This window comes from Heliangelus exortis, chromosome 1 (assembly GCF_036169615.1).
Source record: "Heliangelus exortis chromosome 1, bHelExo1.hap1, whole genome shotgun sequence".
Classification (NCBI taxonomy): domain Eukaryota; kingdom Metazoa; phylum Chordata; class Aves; order Apodiformes; family Trochilidae; genus Heliangelus; species Heliangelus exortis.
The window spans coordinates 121,297,522-121,317,231 of NC_092422.1; the positions used below are offsets into that span (position 1 = coordinate 121,297,522).

A 19,710-nucleotide genomic window follows, 5' to 3' on the forward strand; every position below is an offset into this window, starting at 1 on the left:
CCACATTTTTGGACATTTTGTGAGGCGTTCAGGAGAATAAGGTCTCTGACAGCCTCCAATATTAAAGATGTTGGTTTCTCAAGGCTGAACACCACCCCATCATCCTTGAGAGAAACAAAAAGATACCAGAGAAGTTCAGTAACCTCATTGTTTAGGCTTCCCTGTGCACTGTACAAAAACTCTAATCCAGTGAAATCTTCCAGTTCCTGGACACACGCACTTATGTAGAAATGAGAGAACAGTTCTGTGGGCTTTAGGCTGTAGGGGGTAGTGCTAAATTGTCGCTTTAACAACTCATCATTGCTCTGAAAATGTCATCTAAACAGAATACGAATTGAGAATCAGGCGAAAAACAATGCAGCAAATGTTTCCCTTCGCAGATCCCTCTCCAGCCCATCTCTGTGCTGTTCCTGAGCCTCTGGCTGAAGGCACATTGCTGCACAGCAGCCTGTTGTAGGCTCAGCTTATACAACAGGAGTCCTCGGGTGCGGGAGCGGCAAAGCATTTGGACACGTCTGTCACAAAGAAACGATCCCCAAACCTCTGCCGCTGAGGCAAAGAGAGAGCAGTGCGCATTTTATGACGCTAAGGAGAAATATTTGCAGTGACCCAAGTCAACATACCAGCGTCACATATACGTTATATGCATTAAGCCATCAGTGACAAACCTTTCCACCACGCAGCACCTCCCTCATCGAACCATCCCTGAACCCGCCTCCTCCCTCCCCCCCCCCAAAAAAATGCTGTCCCCCGCATGGGAAAATGGAGCATTCTCCCAGCGATTCCCGGACTACAGCTCCCAGAAGGCAGCTGCGGCCCTGCAGGGCTGGCAGCCGCCCTTGGACCTCCCCAGCCCCCAGCACCCTCTGCCCCTAAGTCCCGGCTGGCAGCCCGGGCTGGTGGCCCCGGGACTACGCTGCCTCCTCTGAGGTGAGCATCCCTCATCCCGGCTGCTGGAGTGTCTGCCACACGGCTCGGCCAGCAGCGGCCTCCCTCTGCCTCCCAGCATCTCTGGAGCTTGCGTGGGGTTGTTCACCCACGGGCATGTGGTGTGGTGATGGATACACTGGCGTTTGGGTGTTCTAGGAGTTTTACTCTGCAGCTGCGTTGCTGATCCAAGAGGCTGAAGGCGAGACTGAGACCATGGGCTAGAGGTGGCCTTCAGCTAGGACACAAGCTATTCATTAGCAGTGAGATTTGTTCTGTATTCACTAGTGATCCCCTAGAAACCAATCCGTTGCTACCCTCACATTCTCCCTCCCACCCTCTTTTCTCTTCTGGGCATGTGTGCCATAGTCTTTGTCTTCCCGTCTTGAACTTACTCCCTCTTCTGTGCTCTTTAGTAAGGAATCAGCAGTGAAATGACAGTGTTTTAAATGGTTATTAAACTCCGCATCAGGACACAGTCAAGGGGGCTGGGGACTTGCTGAGCAACCTCTATCTTTACCCTTTTCCTTGCTCATCCTGAAAGACAAGTCTGTGTGGCTTGAGTAGGGGTCTGGAAACTTTCTGTAGCGAAACGAAGAAGGAAGTTTACAGGACCTGAATGCACACGAAAGGGCTACTGACATGAACTGATAATAGTGGGCAAGGCAGTTTTACCATTTATTCTCTGACACAGCTTGGTTTGGATATCTCACATTGCCACCCCCCAGCCTCCCACCTTCTTTGGAGTCTGTCCAAAATAATGCTGTTGAGCAGGCACTGGGGTTTGCTGGCACTCAGCCTGCTGGGGCACTGTCTGGAGCACAGATTACTTTCTCCATGTACTGCAGTGTTGCCTCTGTGAAACAAGATGGAGCTGAGAGAGCTTGACATCCTACCCACTCCTCTATTCACTGCACTGCAAGCCCCTTTTGGGGAAGGAGGTTCAGCTTTTTCTCTTCCAAAGACTCACAGTTCCAGTTTACCATCACTGAAGTCCACTGGGCAGCTCGTGTGTGGCCCACCCTGATGTTTTTACACCAGTGGAGAGCACAATTAAAATCCCTGCAGGGCAGATCTTCATACAACATGGTTTGGTGGAGGTGGTGGGAGCAATTCCCATCCTCCCCACATGCCTTCCCCTCAGTGTTCCTCAGCTGGGTGTCCAACAGAACAGGCTGGCTGTGGGAAGGGAGATGGGGGTACCTGGGCCTTTTCTTTCTCTTGCTAGTGCCTTCTGCTTGTTTTGGTTACCTTTCTGTGTGAGCCTTGCATTGATGGCAAAATATCCCCATTTCCCAGTCGCTGGTATATAAAGAGAAACATCAGGCCAGGCCAGGCAACTTAGGTGTGAAATAAGTTTTAATAGAGTTTAGGGACCTGTGGTTTGTCTGTTGCTCAGCTGAGCATGGGCTGTCCAGAAGGTGAAGCAAACATTATGGGCAGAAGAGAGAGTGAAGAAGGAGTGCAAGAGGGAAGGGGACAGAGAGAAAAAGGTCACGAGAAGCAAATGAAAGCATGGGTTTGTTTACGGACGTGTTTTAATACAGCGCCCCACAGTACTATGTGCTGACCCACAGACTGGCAGCACAGGCACACGCACACCCAGTGAAGGACAGCAGTGCACTTCAACACTAAGCTGTTGGCAAGCACAGCCCAACACAGCACAGCACTGGGGGTGGAGGAAAGGGACGCTCGGGTCCCACCAGGGCTCAGCGCAAACACACGCCTGGGGCACAAGGACACCGTGGGCCAGTACACCTACACCTACACACATGCACAACAAGAGCGAGCCACTGGCAACACTCATCCAAACACAGCTACAGGTGCAGCAGTTGTCCAAACATACCAGCCAACACACATATGTTCACTGCATGTGCTTCGGCGTACAAGGGAAACACACCAGACAGCATGCTTCTGTGGTCTAACACATGAACAGAGTTGCTCAGATGTGACCCTGCACAGAAAGAAAAACACAAAAGACACACACTGCCTAGATCCAGAAATGCTTATGACCCTGAAGCAAGGGACAGGGTGTAGGCCTCTCTCCCATCCTTCATCTTGGTATGTCTAGCCGGGGACATCTGAATTTGAGGGGCTTTGAGGTGAGAGGGAACCAGGTGGCACAGGGGGAAGAAAGAGCAAAAAAGGGAACAGTGGAGGAAAGGGGGCTTCAGAGTCTGTGAGGTGGGAACGAGCATCAGGGTGGCTGTGCTCTGGGGACAATGTTCAAAGAACACTTGGGTTGCGAAAGTTGTGTCCAGCAAAGCGTGCTTCATCGCCAAGCTCCTCCTCAATCCTGCAGGAGAGAGAGACACAGGACATGTTGGGCCCTTGCAATGAAGGAGCGTCAGAGGCAGCAGGGTGCCAGAGAAGTGGTGCATCAGCTTGGAAGTTGGCATGGGCTGGAAGAGCTCAGCTCTTGCCTGCTGCTGCACCTGTGGGGCTGCACCCTCATGCCAAGGAGGAGGGAAGGAGTCTGCTCCAGAGAGCTCCCCAAGACCCTACTGTCTTCTCTGTGCCTTGTCTTCATAAAATTTCCCTCAGAAACCCCATCTACCCCAGAGCTTTTAGCTCCTCCCATTCCAATTAGTCACTCCCCCATTCTCTTTCCTGTGGTCCCCTCCCTAGAGCCCCTTACCTCATGAGCTGGTTGTATTTAGCCAGGCGTTCAGACCTGCAGGGAGCACCCGTCTTTATCTGTAAAGCATTTCCCAAAACAGACATTGTAAGACACAGGTTTCCCATGGCAGAGTAGGCGATTCTGTCTTCACACCCCCCTTGCTTCCCTCCATGCCTGTGTGTGGCCTGGGTCTCACCTACCTGCCCGGTGCACAGTCCTACAACCAGATCAGCAATGAAGGTATCCTCAGTCTCCCCAGATCGGTGGCTCACCATCACACCCCAGCCATTCTCCTGGGCCAACTTGCATCTGCACAAGTGAGAAATGTAATCAGTAGCTCCCACTCCTATAACCACCGCCTACACAGGGTGAAATCCAGGCACCCTCTCCTTCCACCCTCCGCAGCCCAGGCTCTGGTAGAGTCAAAAGTCTGTTCATCCAATGGATGGCATGAGACCCTGCTGTGGTTCATCACCAACCCTTTCACAGGACAACAGAAGCAGCAGACTCAACTCACGCTTGGATGGCCTCTGTGACAGATCCAATCTGGTTGACTTTGAGCAGAAGGCAGTTGCAGGCCTTCTCTTCAACAGCTCGCTCGATGCGCTTGGGGTTTGTCACTGTCAAGTCATCTCCCACTATCTGAATCCCCACATTGGCTGTGAACTTGGACCAGGCCTCCCAGTCATCTTGGTCAAAGGGGTCCTCAATGGAGACCACTGAAGGAACAACAGAGGAGCCATGAGTCAAAGCTTTCTCCTTTCCCAACCCAAACCACAGAGGGGATGCACCTGTCAGATAGGCAACACCAGTGCTGACCCTCTACTGCCTAGCACAGCAGCTCACCTGGATAATCACGTACAAAGCTCTGGTAGAGGTCACCCAGCTCATCTGCAGAAATGTAGCGGCTTGGGTCATCTGGGGACTTGAAGTCCAGGTCATATTTGCCATCACGGTAGAACTCAGAGGCTGCCACGTCCATACCAATGACAATCTTGTCTGTGTAGCCTGCCTTGTCAATAGCTTCCTTGAGGAGCTCCAGAGCTGGGAAGAGTCAAGAGAGTCAGTCCATGCAGAGAGCTCTGCCTTTCAGTGGGAACCTCCCCTGGGAGGGTTCTGGGAGCTACTGAGAGCCTGCTGGTGTGATGGGAGGAGTAGAAGTGAGCCCAGAGCACAACAGAAACAAGAAGAAACTGTGGAGGACATGTCCAAAGAGACGAGGAAGAATTAAAATATATTCCCACAGCTCAGAGACAAGTTAGGGGAAAGCCTTGGAATAGTATTCACATGCATGAAAGGTTTGTATGGAGTGACAGATCAAGGACCAAGGAGAAGGAACTAAGAGACCATTCCCTGACACAGGATGTCAGTGACACTGAGGCATCATGTTTTGAACCAATCTTTGGAAAATGACGTGAGTAGGGTATAGGAAACCACAGCACTGCAGGCAGGGGTACCCTATCTCTGCAAGGCTCTCACCTTCGCTGTTTTCCAGGATGTTGGGGGCAAAGCCTCCCTCATCACCCACATTGGTAGCATCTTTGCCATACTTCTCCTTGATTACACTCTTGAGGTTGTGATAAACTTCAGCCCCGATGCGCATGGCATCGCGGAAGCTTTCGGCTCCCACAGGCAGGATCATGAACTCTTGCATGGCCAGTTTATTGCCTGCGTGGGAACCTCCATTGATCACATTGAAAGCCTGGAAGAATCCATAAGAGAATCAGAGCTGAAGCAACTGGTCTTGGCACCACCTAGAGGAGGCTCTCAGAGGAGTCACCCTGCCCAGTTACGGCACATCCTACAGGGTAGCGTAACACGTCAGCTACAACGCAGCAGACCAAAGGCACCCGTAAGTCCAGGGTCTTCCTTCCAGCAGTAGCTCAAAGCAAATGGTTGGAGAGGACTTTCCCACCTGCTTCCTTCTCAGGAATCTCCCTGACTATTTGTGCTTATCTGTGCTTATCTGTTTGTGTTTATCAGCAATGCTGTTAAGTCAGTCTCTCTTCTAGGACCTTTCTCCCTGACTCTGAGAAATTTTTAACATCCACAACTGACTTTTTGAAGGAATTTCAAAGGGCAGCTACCTCTGGTGTGAAGACCCACCTTCCCTTGTTTTGAACTGTGCCACAGAGGGTTCACATGATGCCCTCTGCTTCTTGTACTAAGAGTAAGATCCTCAGCCAGCCCCCACCACAACCTCTGTTTTAACCCCTCAGACCTCTCATCTCAGTATTGAAATCTGAGAAATGTCAGGCCTTGTTTTGCTTTCTTGATGAGTGCAGTGCACACAGCTGATGTTTCAGTCTTATATCCCTGTCTTCTCTACCTCCCAACACAACCCCTGAAGTTTCTTTTGGAATTTCTGAAGGTGGAAGGATAGAGGAGTCTTACTGGCACAGGAAGGATGAGGTCGGAGTTGCCGGCCAGGTCAGCAATGTGGCGGTACAGGGGGACATCCTTCTCTGCAGCTCCTGCCTTGCACACAGCCAGTGAAACTCCCAGGATAGCATTGGCACCAAACTTGGCTGTGGGCAAAAACAAGGAGGAGTTAGGCTTCACAGGCAGTGACCTTCTGCCCAGTGGGTGCCCTTGCTCTAGCCCAGTCCTGGGCTCCTCTGACAGTGCTCCCCACTCCAGCCCTGCAGCCTCCCATGCTCTTTACTTCCCAAGACAATGAAGAGGAATTAATTACATTTGTTTTCTGTGCCATCCATCTCAAGCATCAGATTGTCTATCTTCTCTTGATCCACAACAGAGAGGCCCTGCAAGAAACAAACAGTTCCTAAGATGGGGAGGCTAAGAAGAGCTGTTGGCTCTGGCGTGTGAGAAGAGAGGTGTCAATGGAGAAGCCACAGGGAACAGAGACCTTTTTAGCTTGTGGGGAAACATATACACACAAAGCTCTGGAAATTAGTGCCTTGGTATATAGTCAAGTTAGGTAACCACGATGACATTACTGCAGTGTTGTGTAGATGTACCCATGCTGGAGAGGGGATCAGCAGCAGTCCAGGAAAGGCAACGTGTTGCTGGGGACACAGAACTCCCCTGGGGATTTAACCAGCCTTTTGGCAGCTTCCCAGGAGCTTTGTGGTGCTGTGATCACACAGAAGCTGAGCGGAACAACTGTACATGCTCAGCCCCAAGCAAGCAAATGCAGACTGGATGGAGCTGTCCCCAGGAATGAGGTGGAAAGCAGGATTAGGCCAAACAGAGACAGCCCTCCACCAGGCTGGGTGTTTTTCAGGGTGGAGAGAGCTGAGCTCTCAGCCAGACTCGCCGTGGGCTGCACTGAGTGTAACGTGTGGCTTCAGCTCAGCTCTCCTCAGAGGAGGTTCCAAGTCATCAGTAGTAAATAGGTTGCAGATGCTACACTGCCACTCCACAAGGCTGGGATGGGAGGGCTGCCAGACTTTGCATGGGTACAGTGACTGCTCATCACACCAGGAGTGCCGGGTAGGACAAACGGGTGTGAGGCCACAGATACACGAGTGACGTTCAGTGCTTGATAAGAAGCGCATCTGGAAGAAGGAGAGAGCTCTACAGGGAGCATCAAGGGGACCAGGTAGCGTTAAATCCTTTCCTCCCAGAGAAAAGATCACTGTGGACACATACAGGCATGGAGGGCAGGAGGGGGGTGCGCTCAGGTTCACAGAGAGCATCACTACGTCTGTTAACCCAGTGAGATGAAGAGAGGCAGAAACAGATTGGGAGACAGAGACGGAACAGAGTAAGCATTGGACAAGGGAGAACAAAAGAGAAATCCTTACAGAGCCCACGAGAGCTGGGGCGACAGTGCTGTTGATATGATCCACGGCCTGCAGCACTCCTAAAGAAGGGAAGAGACAGAGAAAGAGAAAGAGAGAGAGAGAGAGAGAGAGAGAGGGTGGGTCAAAGAGGAGAGTGGAAAGAGGGAGGGAGAGGACTGATAGTGAGACTGAGAGAAGGAGACAGTGAGGAAAGGTTGAGGCCTGATCTTTCACTTAAAGTCAGGTCTGTGCCTCTGGGGTCTCCCTGAGGGCAGTGGGACACATCCACGTCACACCAGTGGATGAGATCCCTGCAATGGAAACCCACACACAGCCCCAGGAATGGGGTGCAGAGCAGGTATCTCCCCACCTTTTCCGAGGAAACGCGATTTGTCGTTGTCTCGCAGCTCCAGAGCTTCATAGATACCCGTGGATGCACCACTGGGGACTGCTGCTCGAAACATGCCTGGGAAACAGCAAAAAGTGAATGAGAGACAAGCAGTGGTGAAAAGGAGGGGAAATCCTCATTCATTTGCTTCCATCCTGCTCTTGTGGGAGAGGGTGGGGCCATCACTTTAGCAAATGGATGGCCTCACTGGCTGCCTGGAGCACCTCTTGGAAATGGAGTACTAGAGTGGCAGAAAGAAACGCACTCTGGGAGACATGGATCTCAGCCACCCAGGGGCCAACATCATTCCCAGAACTAGAACATGGCAGCCAGCTGTGTCTTAATGATTTGCCCAGCACACCTGTGGAGCTAGTGAGCACACACATAAGGAGAGGCACATCCAGAGTCTGGGTGTCTGCCTCTTGCCCTGGCTTGCTGTCTGTTCTCACTAGAGAAGACCCTTTGTGCTATCAGCAGACTGTGCCAGGCTGCTGTTGCAGCATCAACTCTGTCAGGGTAGGCAGGACTGCCCCTCCATCTCCCATCCTCACCCACGCACCTTTGTGTGTGTACAGGTCCACCTCAACAGTGGGGTTCCCACGGGAGTCCAGGATCTCGCGGGCATGGATCCTCTCAACTGCCATGGTCGGTCTGTGGGGAGGACAGGACATGGTCAGCTCTGAGAAGCCTCAGAATGTGGTGCTGGCCCTTCTAGTGTCTGGACAAGACACCGACAGAGAGAAGGGAGGTCAAGGAAGAGCAATGTGAGGAGCTAAAACTGTTGGCTCAAGGAAATTCATAAACTGCTATTAAAATCCAGGCTGTGGGAATCTACCCACATTTGGTGCAAGAACCAATAGATAACCTATTGGAATGTATTCTGTCCTTTTGCTGCAAGTGACAAGCTGGGAGCCACAGCTGAGCACTGCCCCTTCCCAGCACCCCTTGTTAAGAGGGATCAGCTGGCACAGCTGCTGCCCCTGGCCCCAGCACGGAGGACGAGGCACCAACTCCCAGCATCTCCCTTCCCCTTGCCTGAGGAGAGGACAGTCCCTGCCGAGGCCCAGCAGCAAAAAGAGGCCATGTCCATGGATAGTGGGCATGGAGCCAGATGAGCAGCGGCTGCCTGGGGCAGAGCCGGTCAGGGCGAGGAGGCAGCCGCCCCATGGAGACCCTCAGCCCTTCTCCAGCCTGTGGTGGGGGGAGCTGCTCCAGCCCAATCCTGCAGACACCCAGCCATGTCCCAGCTCCGTGGGAAGCTGGCTCAGGCTGCGCTGAGGCACCAGGAGCATGGAGGAGGCTGGGAGCCCAAGGCACCGTCTTGATGAAGGCCACAGTGCCTCAGACATGGCAGAGAGGACTCTGAATGGAGGAGAGACCTGGCCCTGCCTGAACCTCTTGACCCTTCACTCTGCTCAGAAAGCTGATGGGACCAGGAGATGCCTCTGTCAGAGAAGGAGGGTGAGGAAACGCAGCATTTTGGATGTGCCCAGTTAAATCTGAAGTGGAAAACATACTGGTAAGTGAGGACAGCCAATGGAAAGAGCTACCCTTGCTGAAGTTTTCTGCCTTAGGGGGTCCAACACAACTCACTCCTCCATCCCATTTTCTTATTCCCCCAGCTGTGGGGCTGTGTGATGTTGGGGAGCTGCATCTGCCCCTGGAGAGAGAGTAACAGCAGCGAGGTGCATGTCACCCCACACCCCTGACAGGTTTTCCTCCCCTGGATCCCACAGATAATTCCCTCAACTCAGAGCAGAACCAGACCCACCTAAGCTCGGTGTAGGGACCAGGCCAAGCATGAAAGGAAAAGCTTTTTTTTCCCCCACAGACATTATGCCGTGTGAGCATCTGGCAGGGGTACAGCTGGCACTGGGGCTCAGTATGGGGTTGGGGGGCACAGGGTAGGGGGCACTACCAATAGCACATCATAGCACCCAGGGGAGCTAAGAAGCAGGCTAGGGGAGGCTGGGGTCGGCTCTCAACCACATTGCCTGGGGTCTGTGGAAATTACAAGGAAATTGCACTGCTCTGAAGTTCCAGCAAGAGCTTCCCTTACTGGGGGGTTTCAGTCAGCGACACCAAGCTTGCAGAGGGCACTCCACCATGTCCATCTGGGCTGGGATCCCCCATCAGCCACTTTGGCATCGCTCCTCACGCCATCTGGCACACACCATGGGAACTTCCTCCAGAGCTGTGCCCGTGCAGCTGCAAGCTTCCTTTGCAGCAGTGCCCTGGCCATGCCCCAGAAGCCTCCATTGTGGTGAGAGGAACAGCACCCCATTAAAGTGATCTTTGACAGCAAGATCCATGCCAGATGCAGTGCCCTATCAGTTTACATGGTCATGCTGCCCATGGTTGCATCTCTCTGCCCACATCCACCTGCCCTGGTTGGAGCCAGGAAGCCAAATGACAAGCCAAAATTCAGCCTTGTCTGCCCCACCCACCATTCACTTGCTCTCTTTTCCCCACTAGTCCTTTGCAGCCCTTTCTCCACTTGTGTTGCTTTCCATATCCTCCTGTGCTTGCCCTCCTTTGAATAGCATAAAGAACCACCCTGAAATCCCTGGCATCCGCTGCACTGTCCTGAAAGGAGGTCAGAGGCGGATCAGCAGGGATAAGGGATTGGGATGGAACCATAGCAGAGAGCCCACAGACCAGACTGAGGAGGAGAGAGGAGCCAGGCTGGAGGTTGGGCAGCTTCCCTTGAACAGGGGCTGTGCAGGGCACCCCAGCAGACTGTCCCTGCTCCGTGGCACTGCGTGTCCCCAGGGCATCGATTCACTGGAGATCACCCTGCAGCCGTTCTCCCCCCCTGCCAGACAGGCCAGCATTGAGAAGACCTCTCCCCCAAGCCACTGCCACCAGCCCCTTGTGCTGCTGCAATTCTCCTGGGCTGGGCACTGCTCCCAGGAAGCCCGCACTGCTGCAGTGTCGTGGCTGATGCAGCTATTGCTTGCTTGACTGTCACCTCCTCTCCCTGATGCTCCCCCCTCTCCTCCCCCCGCCCCCCACCCCCTCTGTGTGGTGTGTAGCTGTGCAGATGAGAAAACATCCCCTCTCCTGCCTCCCTCTCCCTGGGAGCGGGCTGAGCGCCTGTGTTTATGTCAACACCTCGGGAGATTGTTCTGGTCTTAGGCTGGGTCCTTTCCCCAGCAATGCCCGAACGGAGCTTTGCCTCCTCCCCACCCCTCCCGCAGCACCTCCCGGCGATGCCCTTAGGATCACCACCTATCCCCGGTCGGTTGCCCCCCTCCTGCAATTCCCTACGTTCACATCTGAAACGATGCTTGCCCGGGATAGGGGAGGAGGGAGTACCTGAAATTAAAATACGAAAGAAAAGTGAGAAGGGTGGGGGTGAAGAGAAGGTGGGAGGAGCAGGAGAGGAAGTGAGAGGAGTTTAGTTGTTAATGCTGCTCACCGTGGTGCTTCTCTGCAGGGACCCCAAACTGCGTGTGGGGTTTGGAGGGCACGGGGTGGGGAGCAGAAACATGCATGCGGTGAGGGTGTTGCTGGCCGTGGGGAGACACTTACCTTCCTAGGGCAGGGGTGAAGGAGAAATTGAGAAAGTGCTGGCAGATAGGAGAGAGGATGAAGCTGAGGAGGGATGCAGGACCTCAAGGGGAGATGATGTGTCCTCTAAGCCAACGGCGGAGGCAGCAGCAGGATGGAGACGCCCCTGATAGGGCCGGGACAGCAGCATGTGACCCGGAGCTGCGATGAGTCAGGATTTAGCAAAGCTTTGCAAACAGCACGTAGAGGATGGAGAGAGAGACGGGCAAGGGATAGGCATAGGGAGCAAGGAACAGGCACAGACAGACAAGCATGAAGAGAGCCAGGGAATAGGCGTGGGTGTGCAGGATAAACAATATAAGTCACTCCAAGCTCATTAATTATTTTTATTCAAATCTGAAAAATCTGGTAGGATTTTTTGAGACATAAAGTGAGCTACAGAGTCTGTAACCCTTCCCTCTCCCTTTTTCCCTCTCGGGCCTATTAAGACTAGAGCACATGAGTGCAGTGACTGTGAAAACACTGCATTACCTCAGGGTACCTTCCAGGACCACGATGGGTAGCCCTCCTCTCCAAGGGTAAAATTAGGTGAAAGTAGCTCTGGTACCTGCAGCTCTCACTTTCCCAGCTGCACATGTGAGGGAAGACTGAGTTTGGGAACAGGTTTAAAACCAGAAGTCACTCAGTCACATCATCCTGGAGAGAATCTTCTGTTTCCTGCAGAAGGAAAGAGAGAGAAGTTAAATGATTCCATGCCCGACTTCTTTTCCCTTTTCACCACTAAATTCTGCTAGTGGAGCCTAGAAATGGCAATCAGGTTGAGATCACGGCCATCACACAATCAGATCGCTAAGTCCAGTCTCCCTTTCAGGCTCCTCTGCCTTTGGAACTGCCCCACCTCAGCTTTCATGTAATCTAGAGGAGGAGAGGCTTGAGCAGCCTTGCTCTTTCCCTTCACTTACTTCTCTCTCTGCCATATTGTTCTCACCTTTTGTTCTTCCTGTCGTTCCTGGGAAATTTTTTTTGCCTCTGCCTGCTCATCTTCATCAAATAACTCCTTGTCAAGGCGTTGCAGGTTTGGCAGCAGGACCAGGACCTCTATCCGGTAATTTTGTTCATCAGAACATGGATTGTCCAACAGCACCAGTACCTGCAGACTGGGGAGGACCTGCAGTTTTGCTACCTCCTTAAGATTACTGATCCTATTGCTCCTGAAGAAGAGGAAGCACAGAGAGCAGGGGAAAGAGAAACACACAAGTAGTGAGGTCTCTTTGGAACAATAAGCTGACAAGACAGACAAAAGAAAATGTAGCAGTATGACAGACCACAGGCCTTAGACCACCAGCCTGTATTCTAAGACCCAGATCTATCTTTAGCTCCCCAGACTGAGGGACAAAATGGACAATCTCTGGATTTCTCTGTGCTCAAACATTCCATTGAATTGTGTGGTATCACCATCACTCTGTATGGTAAATGCTGAAAACTGAAGGGCACTTGTGATCTCTGCATGAACATGCAGGCAGGGATTCAAAGGAGTTATGGCAAAGAATGAAAAGTATGAGGTGGGCTGTGAGAGTAAGTGGAGAGGCAGATCTCTTCTGAGAAGCCCAGGAAAGGCTCTGGCTGTTTTAATCCTAGACAGCCAAGCACTGAGCACTAGTTCAGGATGCTAAAGATAACCCATTCTCATCAGGTGTTCAACTTCCAAAGGAACCAGAAAAATCCTAAAGACCTAAATGAGAGTAAAGACTGTTGAAAGGGGTCTCTGGTCTCAACACAGACCAGGGACACCGACCTTAGATTGAGGTACTGCAGGCACTTCATGCTACTACAAAATCCATCCAGGGTCTCAAGCTGGTTGTCACGCAGGTGCAGAGTTGTCAGCTGTCCTAGTCCCTCCAGGCCTTCAAGGCTCCGAATGGCATTCTGGGCCTGAGCACCACAGAGGAAGAGAGAAGGAAAAAAGGGACACACAGGAGATGGAATAGCAGTTATTTCTAGCCTTTAAAGCTCTTTCTAGCCTTCAGACTCCCACACTCATAACACAGCCTTCTCTGAAGCTACATCAGGTTGTTCTGGGTCTTGCCCAAATGGGTTCTAAGTATGCACATTCAAGGACCAAAAGTTGGCTGAAAAAATCATTCCTGTAGCAGCACTTGGTGACTGAGCCAAAACTACCTCAGATGAGTATTCCACTGCCAGTACAGCTCCCCCTCCCATGGCAGTGCCAAATCTGAGTGCCTAAGGCCTCAGAGAACAACAGTGTGGAGGGAAAAGCATGGGCCTGAGCCTGGGACAAGAGTATTTAAAGGATGACCAGCCCCTCTCAGTCACACAGTCCACAATAGTCCAGGGATCTTCCACTGTCAAATGCTTTCCTTGTGGGGGAAATCTACCACCTAGACATCTCCTCTGCTACTCCTCTAGGAGCACAAGAAGGCTTTGTAACTCCTTAGAGAGGCTGCAGTATGGTGGAGGCTGTTGCTTGGTTTAGTTTTAATCTTTTCCAGGTATAATGGTTGTTATCCATCCATAGGAGCACCTTCTTTCAACAAAGCTGACGATTGTATAACAGGAAGCACTTGTCCCATCAGTTCAAAAATCCCCATCACTGCATTTCATTCACTTCACTTAACTCATGTGAGTTATGACATGGAGGAGTATGAAGCTCTGAATTTCATCAGTTGCTTCACAACAGGATTTTGGCTGGAAAAGACCACTAGAGGCCTCCTTCCCAAGCCTGGGCTCAGCTCAGTGTTAACACCAATGCTCATCGCCTTGTGCAGCCAAGTTTGGAACATCACTGGTAACTACAACCTCCCTGCCACATTCTCCAGCCTGGAACTACACAGGGCTTTACATGTAACTGTGGGTTAGGGCTGCAGTCTCTAAGGATGAAGATCTCTGCATGGGAAACAGGAAGAGAGGTGCTGCTGTGCTCTGTTCTTGTTGGTACCATGGTTTACTCCTGAGACTAGTAAAAGGGGTGCAGGCTGAATTGGTGAGACAGGAGAACAGCACAGGACAGATTCACTCAGGAAAAGGATGTTTTGTAGAAAAAGAGGACAACTGGACAAGGAAAAGTGTACACCTGCTGGGATAAGTCAAGAGGGTAACACTAGGACAAAAAGAGCAAAGTGTAGCATATATCATGTGAACAGATTTAACAGTCAGGAAGGTTTAGTTTTAGCCACCCTTCTTATAGGAAGCTACAATAACAATATTGACCATGATTTCATCTCTGCTCCCTGCATATGTGGCACTGCTCTAGATAGACATTGTCACCACTGCTCTGGATAGACATTGTCACCACTGCTCCACAATGACCAGGAACTACAAAATACCTCTGAGAGGACTTATCCTAAAAATCATACAAGAGACAGCGCTAACCCTAAGCAGAAACCTAACCCTAAGACTAAACTCTAAGACTAAACTTTAAAACTAAGCCTAAGCCTAACTCTAAGAATAAACTCTAAAACTAACCCTAATCCTAACCCTAATGAGCCTACCCTAAACCTAATGCTAATCCTAACCATAAAACCTAACCTTAAACCTACCATCAACCCAAAGCTAAAACCTTACTGAACCTAACCCTAACCTAACCTTAAACCCTCAACTCTAACCCCTAGCCCTAAGACTAAACCCTAACACTAACCCTCAATCCTAACCATATACAAACCCTAATCTGAAATGCAAAACACAAACCATAACACTAAACACTAGCTCTAAAACTAATGACTTAGCATAATACCAACCCTAACCATAAGACTAAACCAAAATCATAATGAATCTTACCGTAACCCTAAACCCTAACACTAATGAAACCAACCCTAACCCTAAACACAAACATGTAATACTATCCTGAACCCTAAACCTCAGCCAAAACCCTACCACTAACCATAATGAGCGTAACCATAAACCTAACCTGCCTAATCCTAACCATAATGTTGCCTCTATACCTAATGCTAACCCTTACTCTAACCCCTAACCCGAAACCTAACTATAACCCTAACACTAAATTCTAACACTAATCCTAAACCTAAACCCTAACCCTGACCCAAACCCTAAATTCTAACAGTAACACTAAACCCTAACCTCTAACCCTAAACCTAAACCCTTAACCCTAACCCCAGTATATAGCCAGGTCATAGTCTTCCTGCTAGTGGCTGTAACATTTTTAATGCTAAATTTCATCTACAACTATATCAACCAAACTTGGTTCAGGTCCCTTAAATTGGACCCTTTGTCTTGAAGCCTGTTCTTGAGCTATCAGCTTTCTATCTATACCCATGGCTCAAATAATACCAAAACCTTTATTCAGAAAGCAAAGCAGTACTGGGAGAGACACCTCCTGTCCAACATGATTTAGTGAGCATGCAGACATGGAAGATAAATTCAAGCCTCAAAGATTCCTGAGAAATAGGTCAGTTGTTCTAGTTTTAATAATCATGTCTTGGAACTTGCCCACTTCATATGTACAGCTCAGAAATTCCTCAGTCATGCCAGGAACGCTATTTATTTAAATAAAGTTATTTTTAAAGTTATTTTATTAAATAAAGTTATTTATTTAAATAAATAAAATAAATTTATAGATTGTGTTTGCTTCCCTGCAATCATTCACCACAGTGACAGGTTTTACTTTGGAATTCCGTGTTTTATCTGTGGACTTACCTGCTCCATCCCTTCTTCCAGCACCTCTAGTCCTAAATCTCACTTTTCCACCACAAAATTGCAGGCAATCACATCAAGCAATCTTCTTGGTGTTTTCTGCCAGTGAGTCTTGATGAAAATAAACCACATAGCTTTTCTAAGCCTTCATTATCTTTAATTGCTTTTAAAGAAGCTGTGACTCAGGACACCAGCCCAGTCTTCACAAGTCTTCACCATGTGATGCATGGGACTAAGCCATACATACTTTCTTCACGTGCATCTCCAGGAGTGAGTGTTCACTGAAGCAGTTGTTTATGGCATAAGGAAATTGCTTCTCCTGTCTTAGTTTCACTGAGATGTTCAACCTGATGTACTGGGTGCTGCCAACTCACCCACTCTCTGCAGAGGACTTCCTGGTCTGCCCACTATCTGGGCAGACAGTGTAAAAAGAGCTACCCCAAAGAAGTGACCTTGTCTCTTTATCTCCCTGAAATTTGTTCCCCTCTCAGGCTGAGATTGAACTGAACAGGTTATCACAAAAATTATGCTGCTTTGTAAGATACAGCATCTCCTTTCCATCACTAAATGGAGGCGCCATGCTCTACAGCAGCTTTTGTCCACTCCCCAACCTGGCTAATCCCTTACCAGATAGAGGTCCTTGAGCTTGGGAAGATTCAGTCCTTCTGTTCTCTCTATCCTGTTTCCTCGCAGCTCCAGGATTTGCAGGCTGAACAGTTGGCCATGGCTCAGGCCCAGCAATGTCTGAATTTTATTGCCTGAGTTTCAGAGGAGGAAAAAACAGTGAGTTAACCGCACACAAAGAGAGTGTCCGACGAACAAAAGAACAAGGACAAGGAGACATTGTATCACCTTTGAGGCTAAGGTTGGCTAAGAGGGGGTGTGTAATGCCCTCCATGTTCTTGATGCGGTTCTGAGCAAAGCTGATGATCTGAAGGTAGGGCAGCTCCTGCATGCAGGCACTGGCAAGCAGATTGCCATCCACCTTCAGCCAAAGCAGCTGGGTTAGGTTGCTCAGTGGAGACAAATCTTTCAGCTTGTTCTCTGACAAATCCACAAACCGCAGGTGAATGAAGCACCCAAGGAGGCTGACGTCTGTCAAGTCCCTATGGGAAGGAAGATGTTAATTAAACATCTCCCATATTTCCCCCTGCTACCAGCTTTCAGCTTGCTCCTCAACAAAACTTCCCTAGTCCCAGGGGGACTTGCTGGAGAGAAGGGAGAAAAAGGGAGGTGATAGAGACAGTCCAAACAATCTGTTAACAAGGCCAAATGGTAAGATTGGATCTGCTTTCCTAGCACAGGGAGTACTTATTCCCACTGAATTGTACCTGTCAGAAGAGGACAGAACCAGAGCAGAAATGAGGTTAAGTTTGGGAGAGTGGGTCTGTCAGACAACAGTGGCACCATCAAGAACTATGTGGAAGGACTTTTCTAGTGGGAAAAAGCAGTTTGAGATACCATGAGGCTGCTGAAAGACACAGCTTTACTGAGGCCTATTAGGTCTAGGGTTATGAGGGTGTACTGTTGGGGCTGAGGCTCCAAACTGTCCACAGGCCATTGTGGCACTGTGCTTACAAGTGCAGGCCTTAAAGGTTTGCAGTTAATAGCAGAGATGCTTAATGGATCAACAGATCACCCTGTTCAGGTCCCCCTAGGAGACCAGAGTTGAGAGGGATGGACCCCCAGTCCAGTGGTACAATTATGTTCCCACCAGTGTGTTTGGCTGTGGTGGAGGCAATCTCCAGCTTAGGGCTGAGGATGACAGACAGATGGAGAGCATGGCCTGGAAAATGCTCCTGCCTCACATAGCTGATGACCAGAGGCCTTACTGCATAGCTGCTACATGGATGCCTGGAGGGCAAGAGGCCTTCTCCTGGGGTAGGTGCTGCACACTCACTTGACCTTGGCTTCAAATTTCACATAAGCATGGGCCAGACCATCGCTTGTCCTGCAGAGGAGCGAGAGGCCCTCCTTCAGTACCTCCTCCGTCAGGGGACAGGGAGTCACCACCTGGGAAAGGAGAGAGCACAACGCTAGCGCTGGCCTAACCACAGCCAGAGGGTCCTGTGAGCCCCCGTCCCACCTGCTCTTCCTCCTCCTCCTGCTCCTCCTGCTCTTCCTTCTTCTCCTCCTCATCCTTCTCCTTCTCCTCGTCCTTCTTCTCCTCGTCCTCTTTCTCCTCGCCCTCCTCCTCTGTCTCCTTCTCTTCCTCGCCCTCCTCCTCCTCCTGAGAGGACTCCTGCTCTGTCTCCATGCTCACAGACCCCTCTTGCCCCGCCGCTGGGGCGCTCCCTCAGGCCGCGGGCTGGGCAGGCCCCGCTGCCATGGAAACAGCGGAGGCGGGTCCCGGCGCCGCTGCCATAGCAACCGCGCTGAGCGACAGCCCGGGGGCGGGGCTTGCGGCTTCCCGCGCCAGCTGTGAGCAGCGGGCAGCGGGTCCGGCGGCCTTGCGGGGCACCCTCGGCTTCTGCCGAACGGCCCTCCCCCTCTGAGCTTTCACGGAGACACCGCTGCTCTCCCCAGCAGAGTCCTTGTTCCGCGGGTCCGGACCTTTCTGCTGGTCCAATTGGGGCAAATCAGCAAGTCAGGGTCTTGTCAGCTATGGTACTCCTTCCTCTTCCCCACCCCCCCAGCCCCCCCAAAAAAAGAAAAAAACCAAAAAAAAAAGAGACCTCTTGCATTTCACTGGCAGCGTTGTGGTTAGTGCATCCCGCAGCTAATGCTCGGTTTCCTGCAGCAAGGAAGGCTTTCCCATTCATTGGCCATCCAAGCTCCTCAGGGTTTCTTTTTTTTCGTCACCCTGCTGGTAATACTCCTGACAGCTTGTGCTAGTGTGCTGCTCCGCCTGCAATGACTTCTGGTTTTTGGTATTAAATTCCATGCAAAGAGCTCCAACTGTGTTTTCCTTTCATCCAAAGCACCTCTGTAACCCCAGTGAACCATCTCAAGTGCTCTTGGCCCTTACTAGCTGGGTGACATTCACACTCTTGAAGACCGTATCCAGGGAAATGAAGGATGACTTTGTCGGGAAGGGGCCACTGCAGGTCACATTTTCCACACACACCCATCCAGCTCAAAATGGATTCAGCTTCGAAGTCAGGCCAGGGCGCACAGGGTGGTGGTCACTCTGGTGGTGGTTGTCTCTAAGATATTCCCTCTGGTAAATGTTTCATTAACATATTGAGCAGAGTTAGGCTCGGGCTTTGTGTGAAGCCTCCCATGACGTGATCTCCCAGATGCCAGGAAGGTGTCCCATCCTGCTGCAGGTGAGATTGCTTCAGTCCTCTCCTCTAGACAGGGGAGCTGGGGAGGGATGGGGTTGCCTGTGCCCAGTGGGTGACACCAGGACCTGCCTGGCTTTGGAGCCTGTGGGCAGCTGCCAGAGAGAGAGGTGGGTGTTTACCAGCCAGGAATGCTGCTTGGAGCTGGTGACCATCACTGTTTAGCAGCTGGTACCAAAGTCCACGGCCCTGCTCCCTTTCCCTCCACTGCACTTTGCTCCTTTGCAGCCCCAGGGCAACGTCTCTGTTAGATAAGGTGGTCCAAGCTGAGCTGGACACAAAGCAGTCAGACATGAGTCTCACTCTCTCACAGCGTGTGTGCAAGCTGTCACCCCTCCTGCACAGCAGCCCTCTGAGCTCAGAGCCACATGGCAAGCTCTTGGACATGCTCCCTGACTCATCCTGCTTGACTCCCCAGTGCTGAGCTCTTCCTCGTGCTACACTTGCTTCACCCAAATTTCACTCCCTGGTCACTACCCTGCATACGATGGGATTTTCCACTATATCCACTGCAAAAAAACCCCATCCACACATAAAGCACTGCAGCTCATCTTGCCTTTG

At 51.0% G+C, this 19,710-nt stretch overlaps 2 protein-coding genes across 2 annotated transcripts; both read right to left on the minus strand.

The window, feature by feature from the left end:
- Window positions 1-2,268: 2,268 nt before the first annotated feature.
- ENO2 (enolase 2) lies at window positions 2,269-11,402 on the minus strand. Its single transcript, XM_071763215.1, has 12 exons — window positions 11,219-11,402; window positions 8,244-8,335; window positions 7,667-7,762; window positions 7,318-7,376; window positions 6,243-6,312; window positions 5,942-6,075; window positions 5,027-5,249; window positions 4,394-4,591; window positions 4,065-4,266; window positions 3,748-3,856; window positions 3,566-3,624; window positions 2,269-3,223 (listed from the first exon to the last, which is right to left on the minus strand). The coding sequence occupies exons 2-12, from the start codon at window positions 8,326-8,328 to the stop codon at window positions 3,154-3,156; spliced, it is 1,305 nt and encodes a 434-aa protein (XP_071619316.1). The 5' UTR covers window positions 8,329-8,335; window positions 11,219-11,402; the 3' UTR covers window positions 2,269-3,153.
- Window positions 11,403-11,568: 166 nt separating this feature from the next.
- On the minus strand, window positions 11,569-18,201 carry LRRC23 (leucine rich repeat containing 23). The gene is made up of 7 exons (XM_071763224.1): window positions 17,952-18,201; window positions 17,766-17,878; window positions 16,718-16,971; window positions 16,493-16,623; window positions 12,993-13,129; window positions 12,186-12,408; window positions 11,569-11,914 (listed from the first exon to the last, which is right to left on the minus strand). The coding sequence occupies exons 1-7, from the start codon at window positions 18,120-18,122 to the stop codon at window positions 11,876-11,878; spliced, it is 1,068 nt and encodes a 355-aa protein (XP_071619325.1). The 5' UTR covers window positions 18,123-18,201; the 3' UTR covers window positions 11,569-11,875.
- Window positions 18,202-19,710: the final 1,509 nt, after the last annotated feature.

Excerpts from the sequence above, each read along its gene's own strand:
- ENO2 (XM_071763215.1), bottom strand. The coding sequence starts at position 8,328 with ATGGCAGTTGAGAGGATCCATGCCCGCGAGATCCTGGACTCCCGTGGG. Across the intron at positions 7,377-7,666 it reads ATCGCGTTTCCTCGGAAAAG|GAGTGCTGCAGGCCGTGGAT; the intron begins GTGGGGAGATAC and ends TCCCTTCTTTAG. Across the intron at positions 6,313-7,317 it reads CCCCAGCTCTCGTGGGCTCT|GGCCTCTCTGTTGTGGATCA; the intron begins GTAAGGATTTCT and ends TGTTTCTTGCAG.
- LRRC23 (XM_071763224.1), bottom strand. The coding sequence starts at position 18,122 with ATGGAGACAGAGCAGGAGTCCTCTCAGGAGGAGGAGGAGGGCGAGGAA. Across the intron at positions 17,879-17,951 it reads AGGAGGAGGAGGAAGAGCAG|GTGGTGACTCCCTGTCCCCT; the intron begins GTGGGACGGGGG and ends CTCCTTTCCCAG. Across the intron at positions 13,130-16,492 it reads AGCTCAAGGACCTCTATCTG|GCCCAGAATGCCATTCGGAG; the intron begins GTAAGGGATTAG and ends TGTGGTGCTCAG.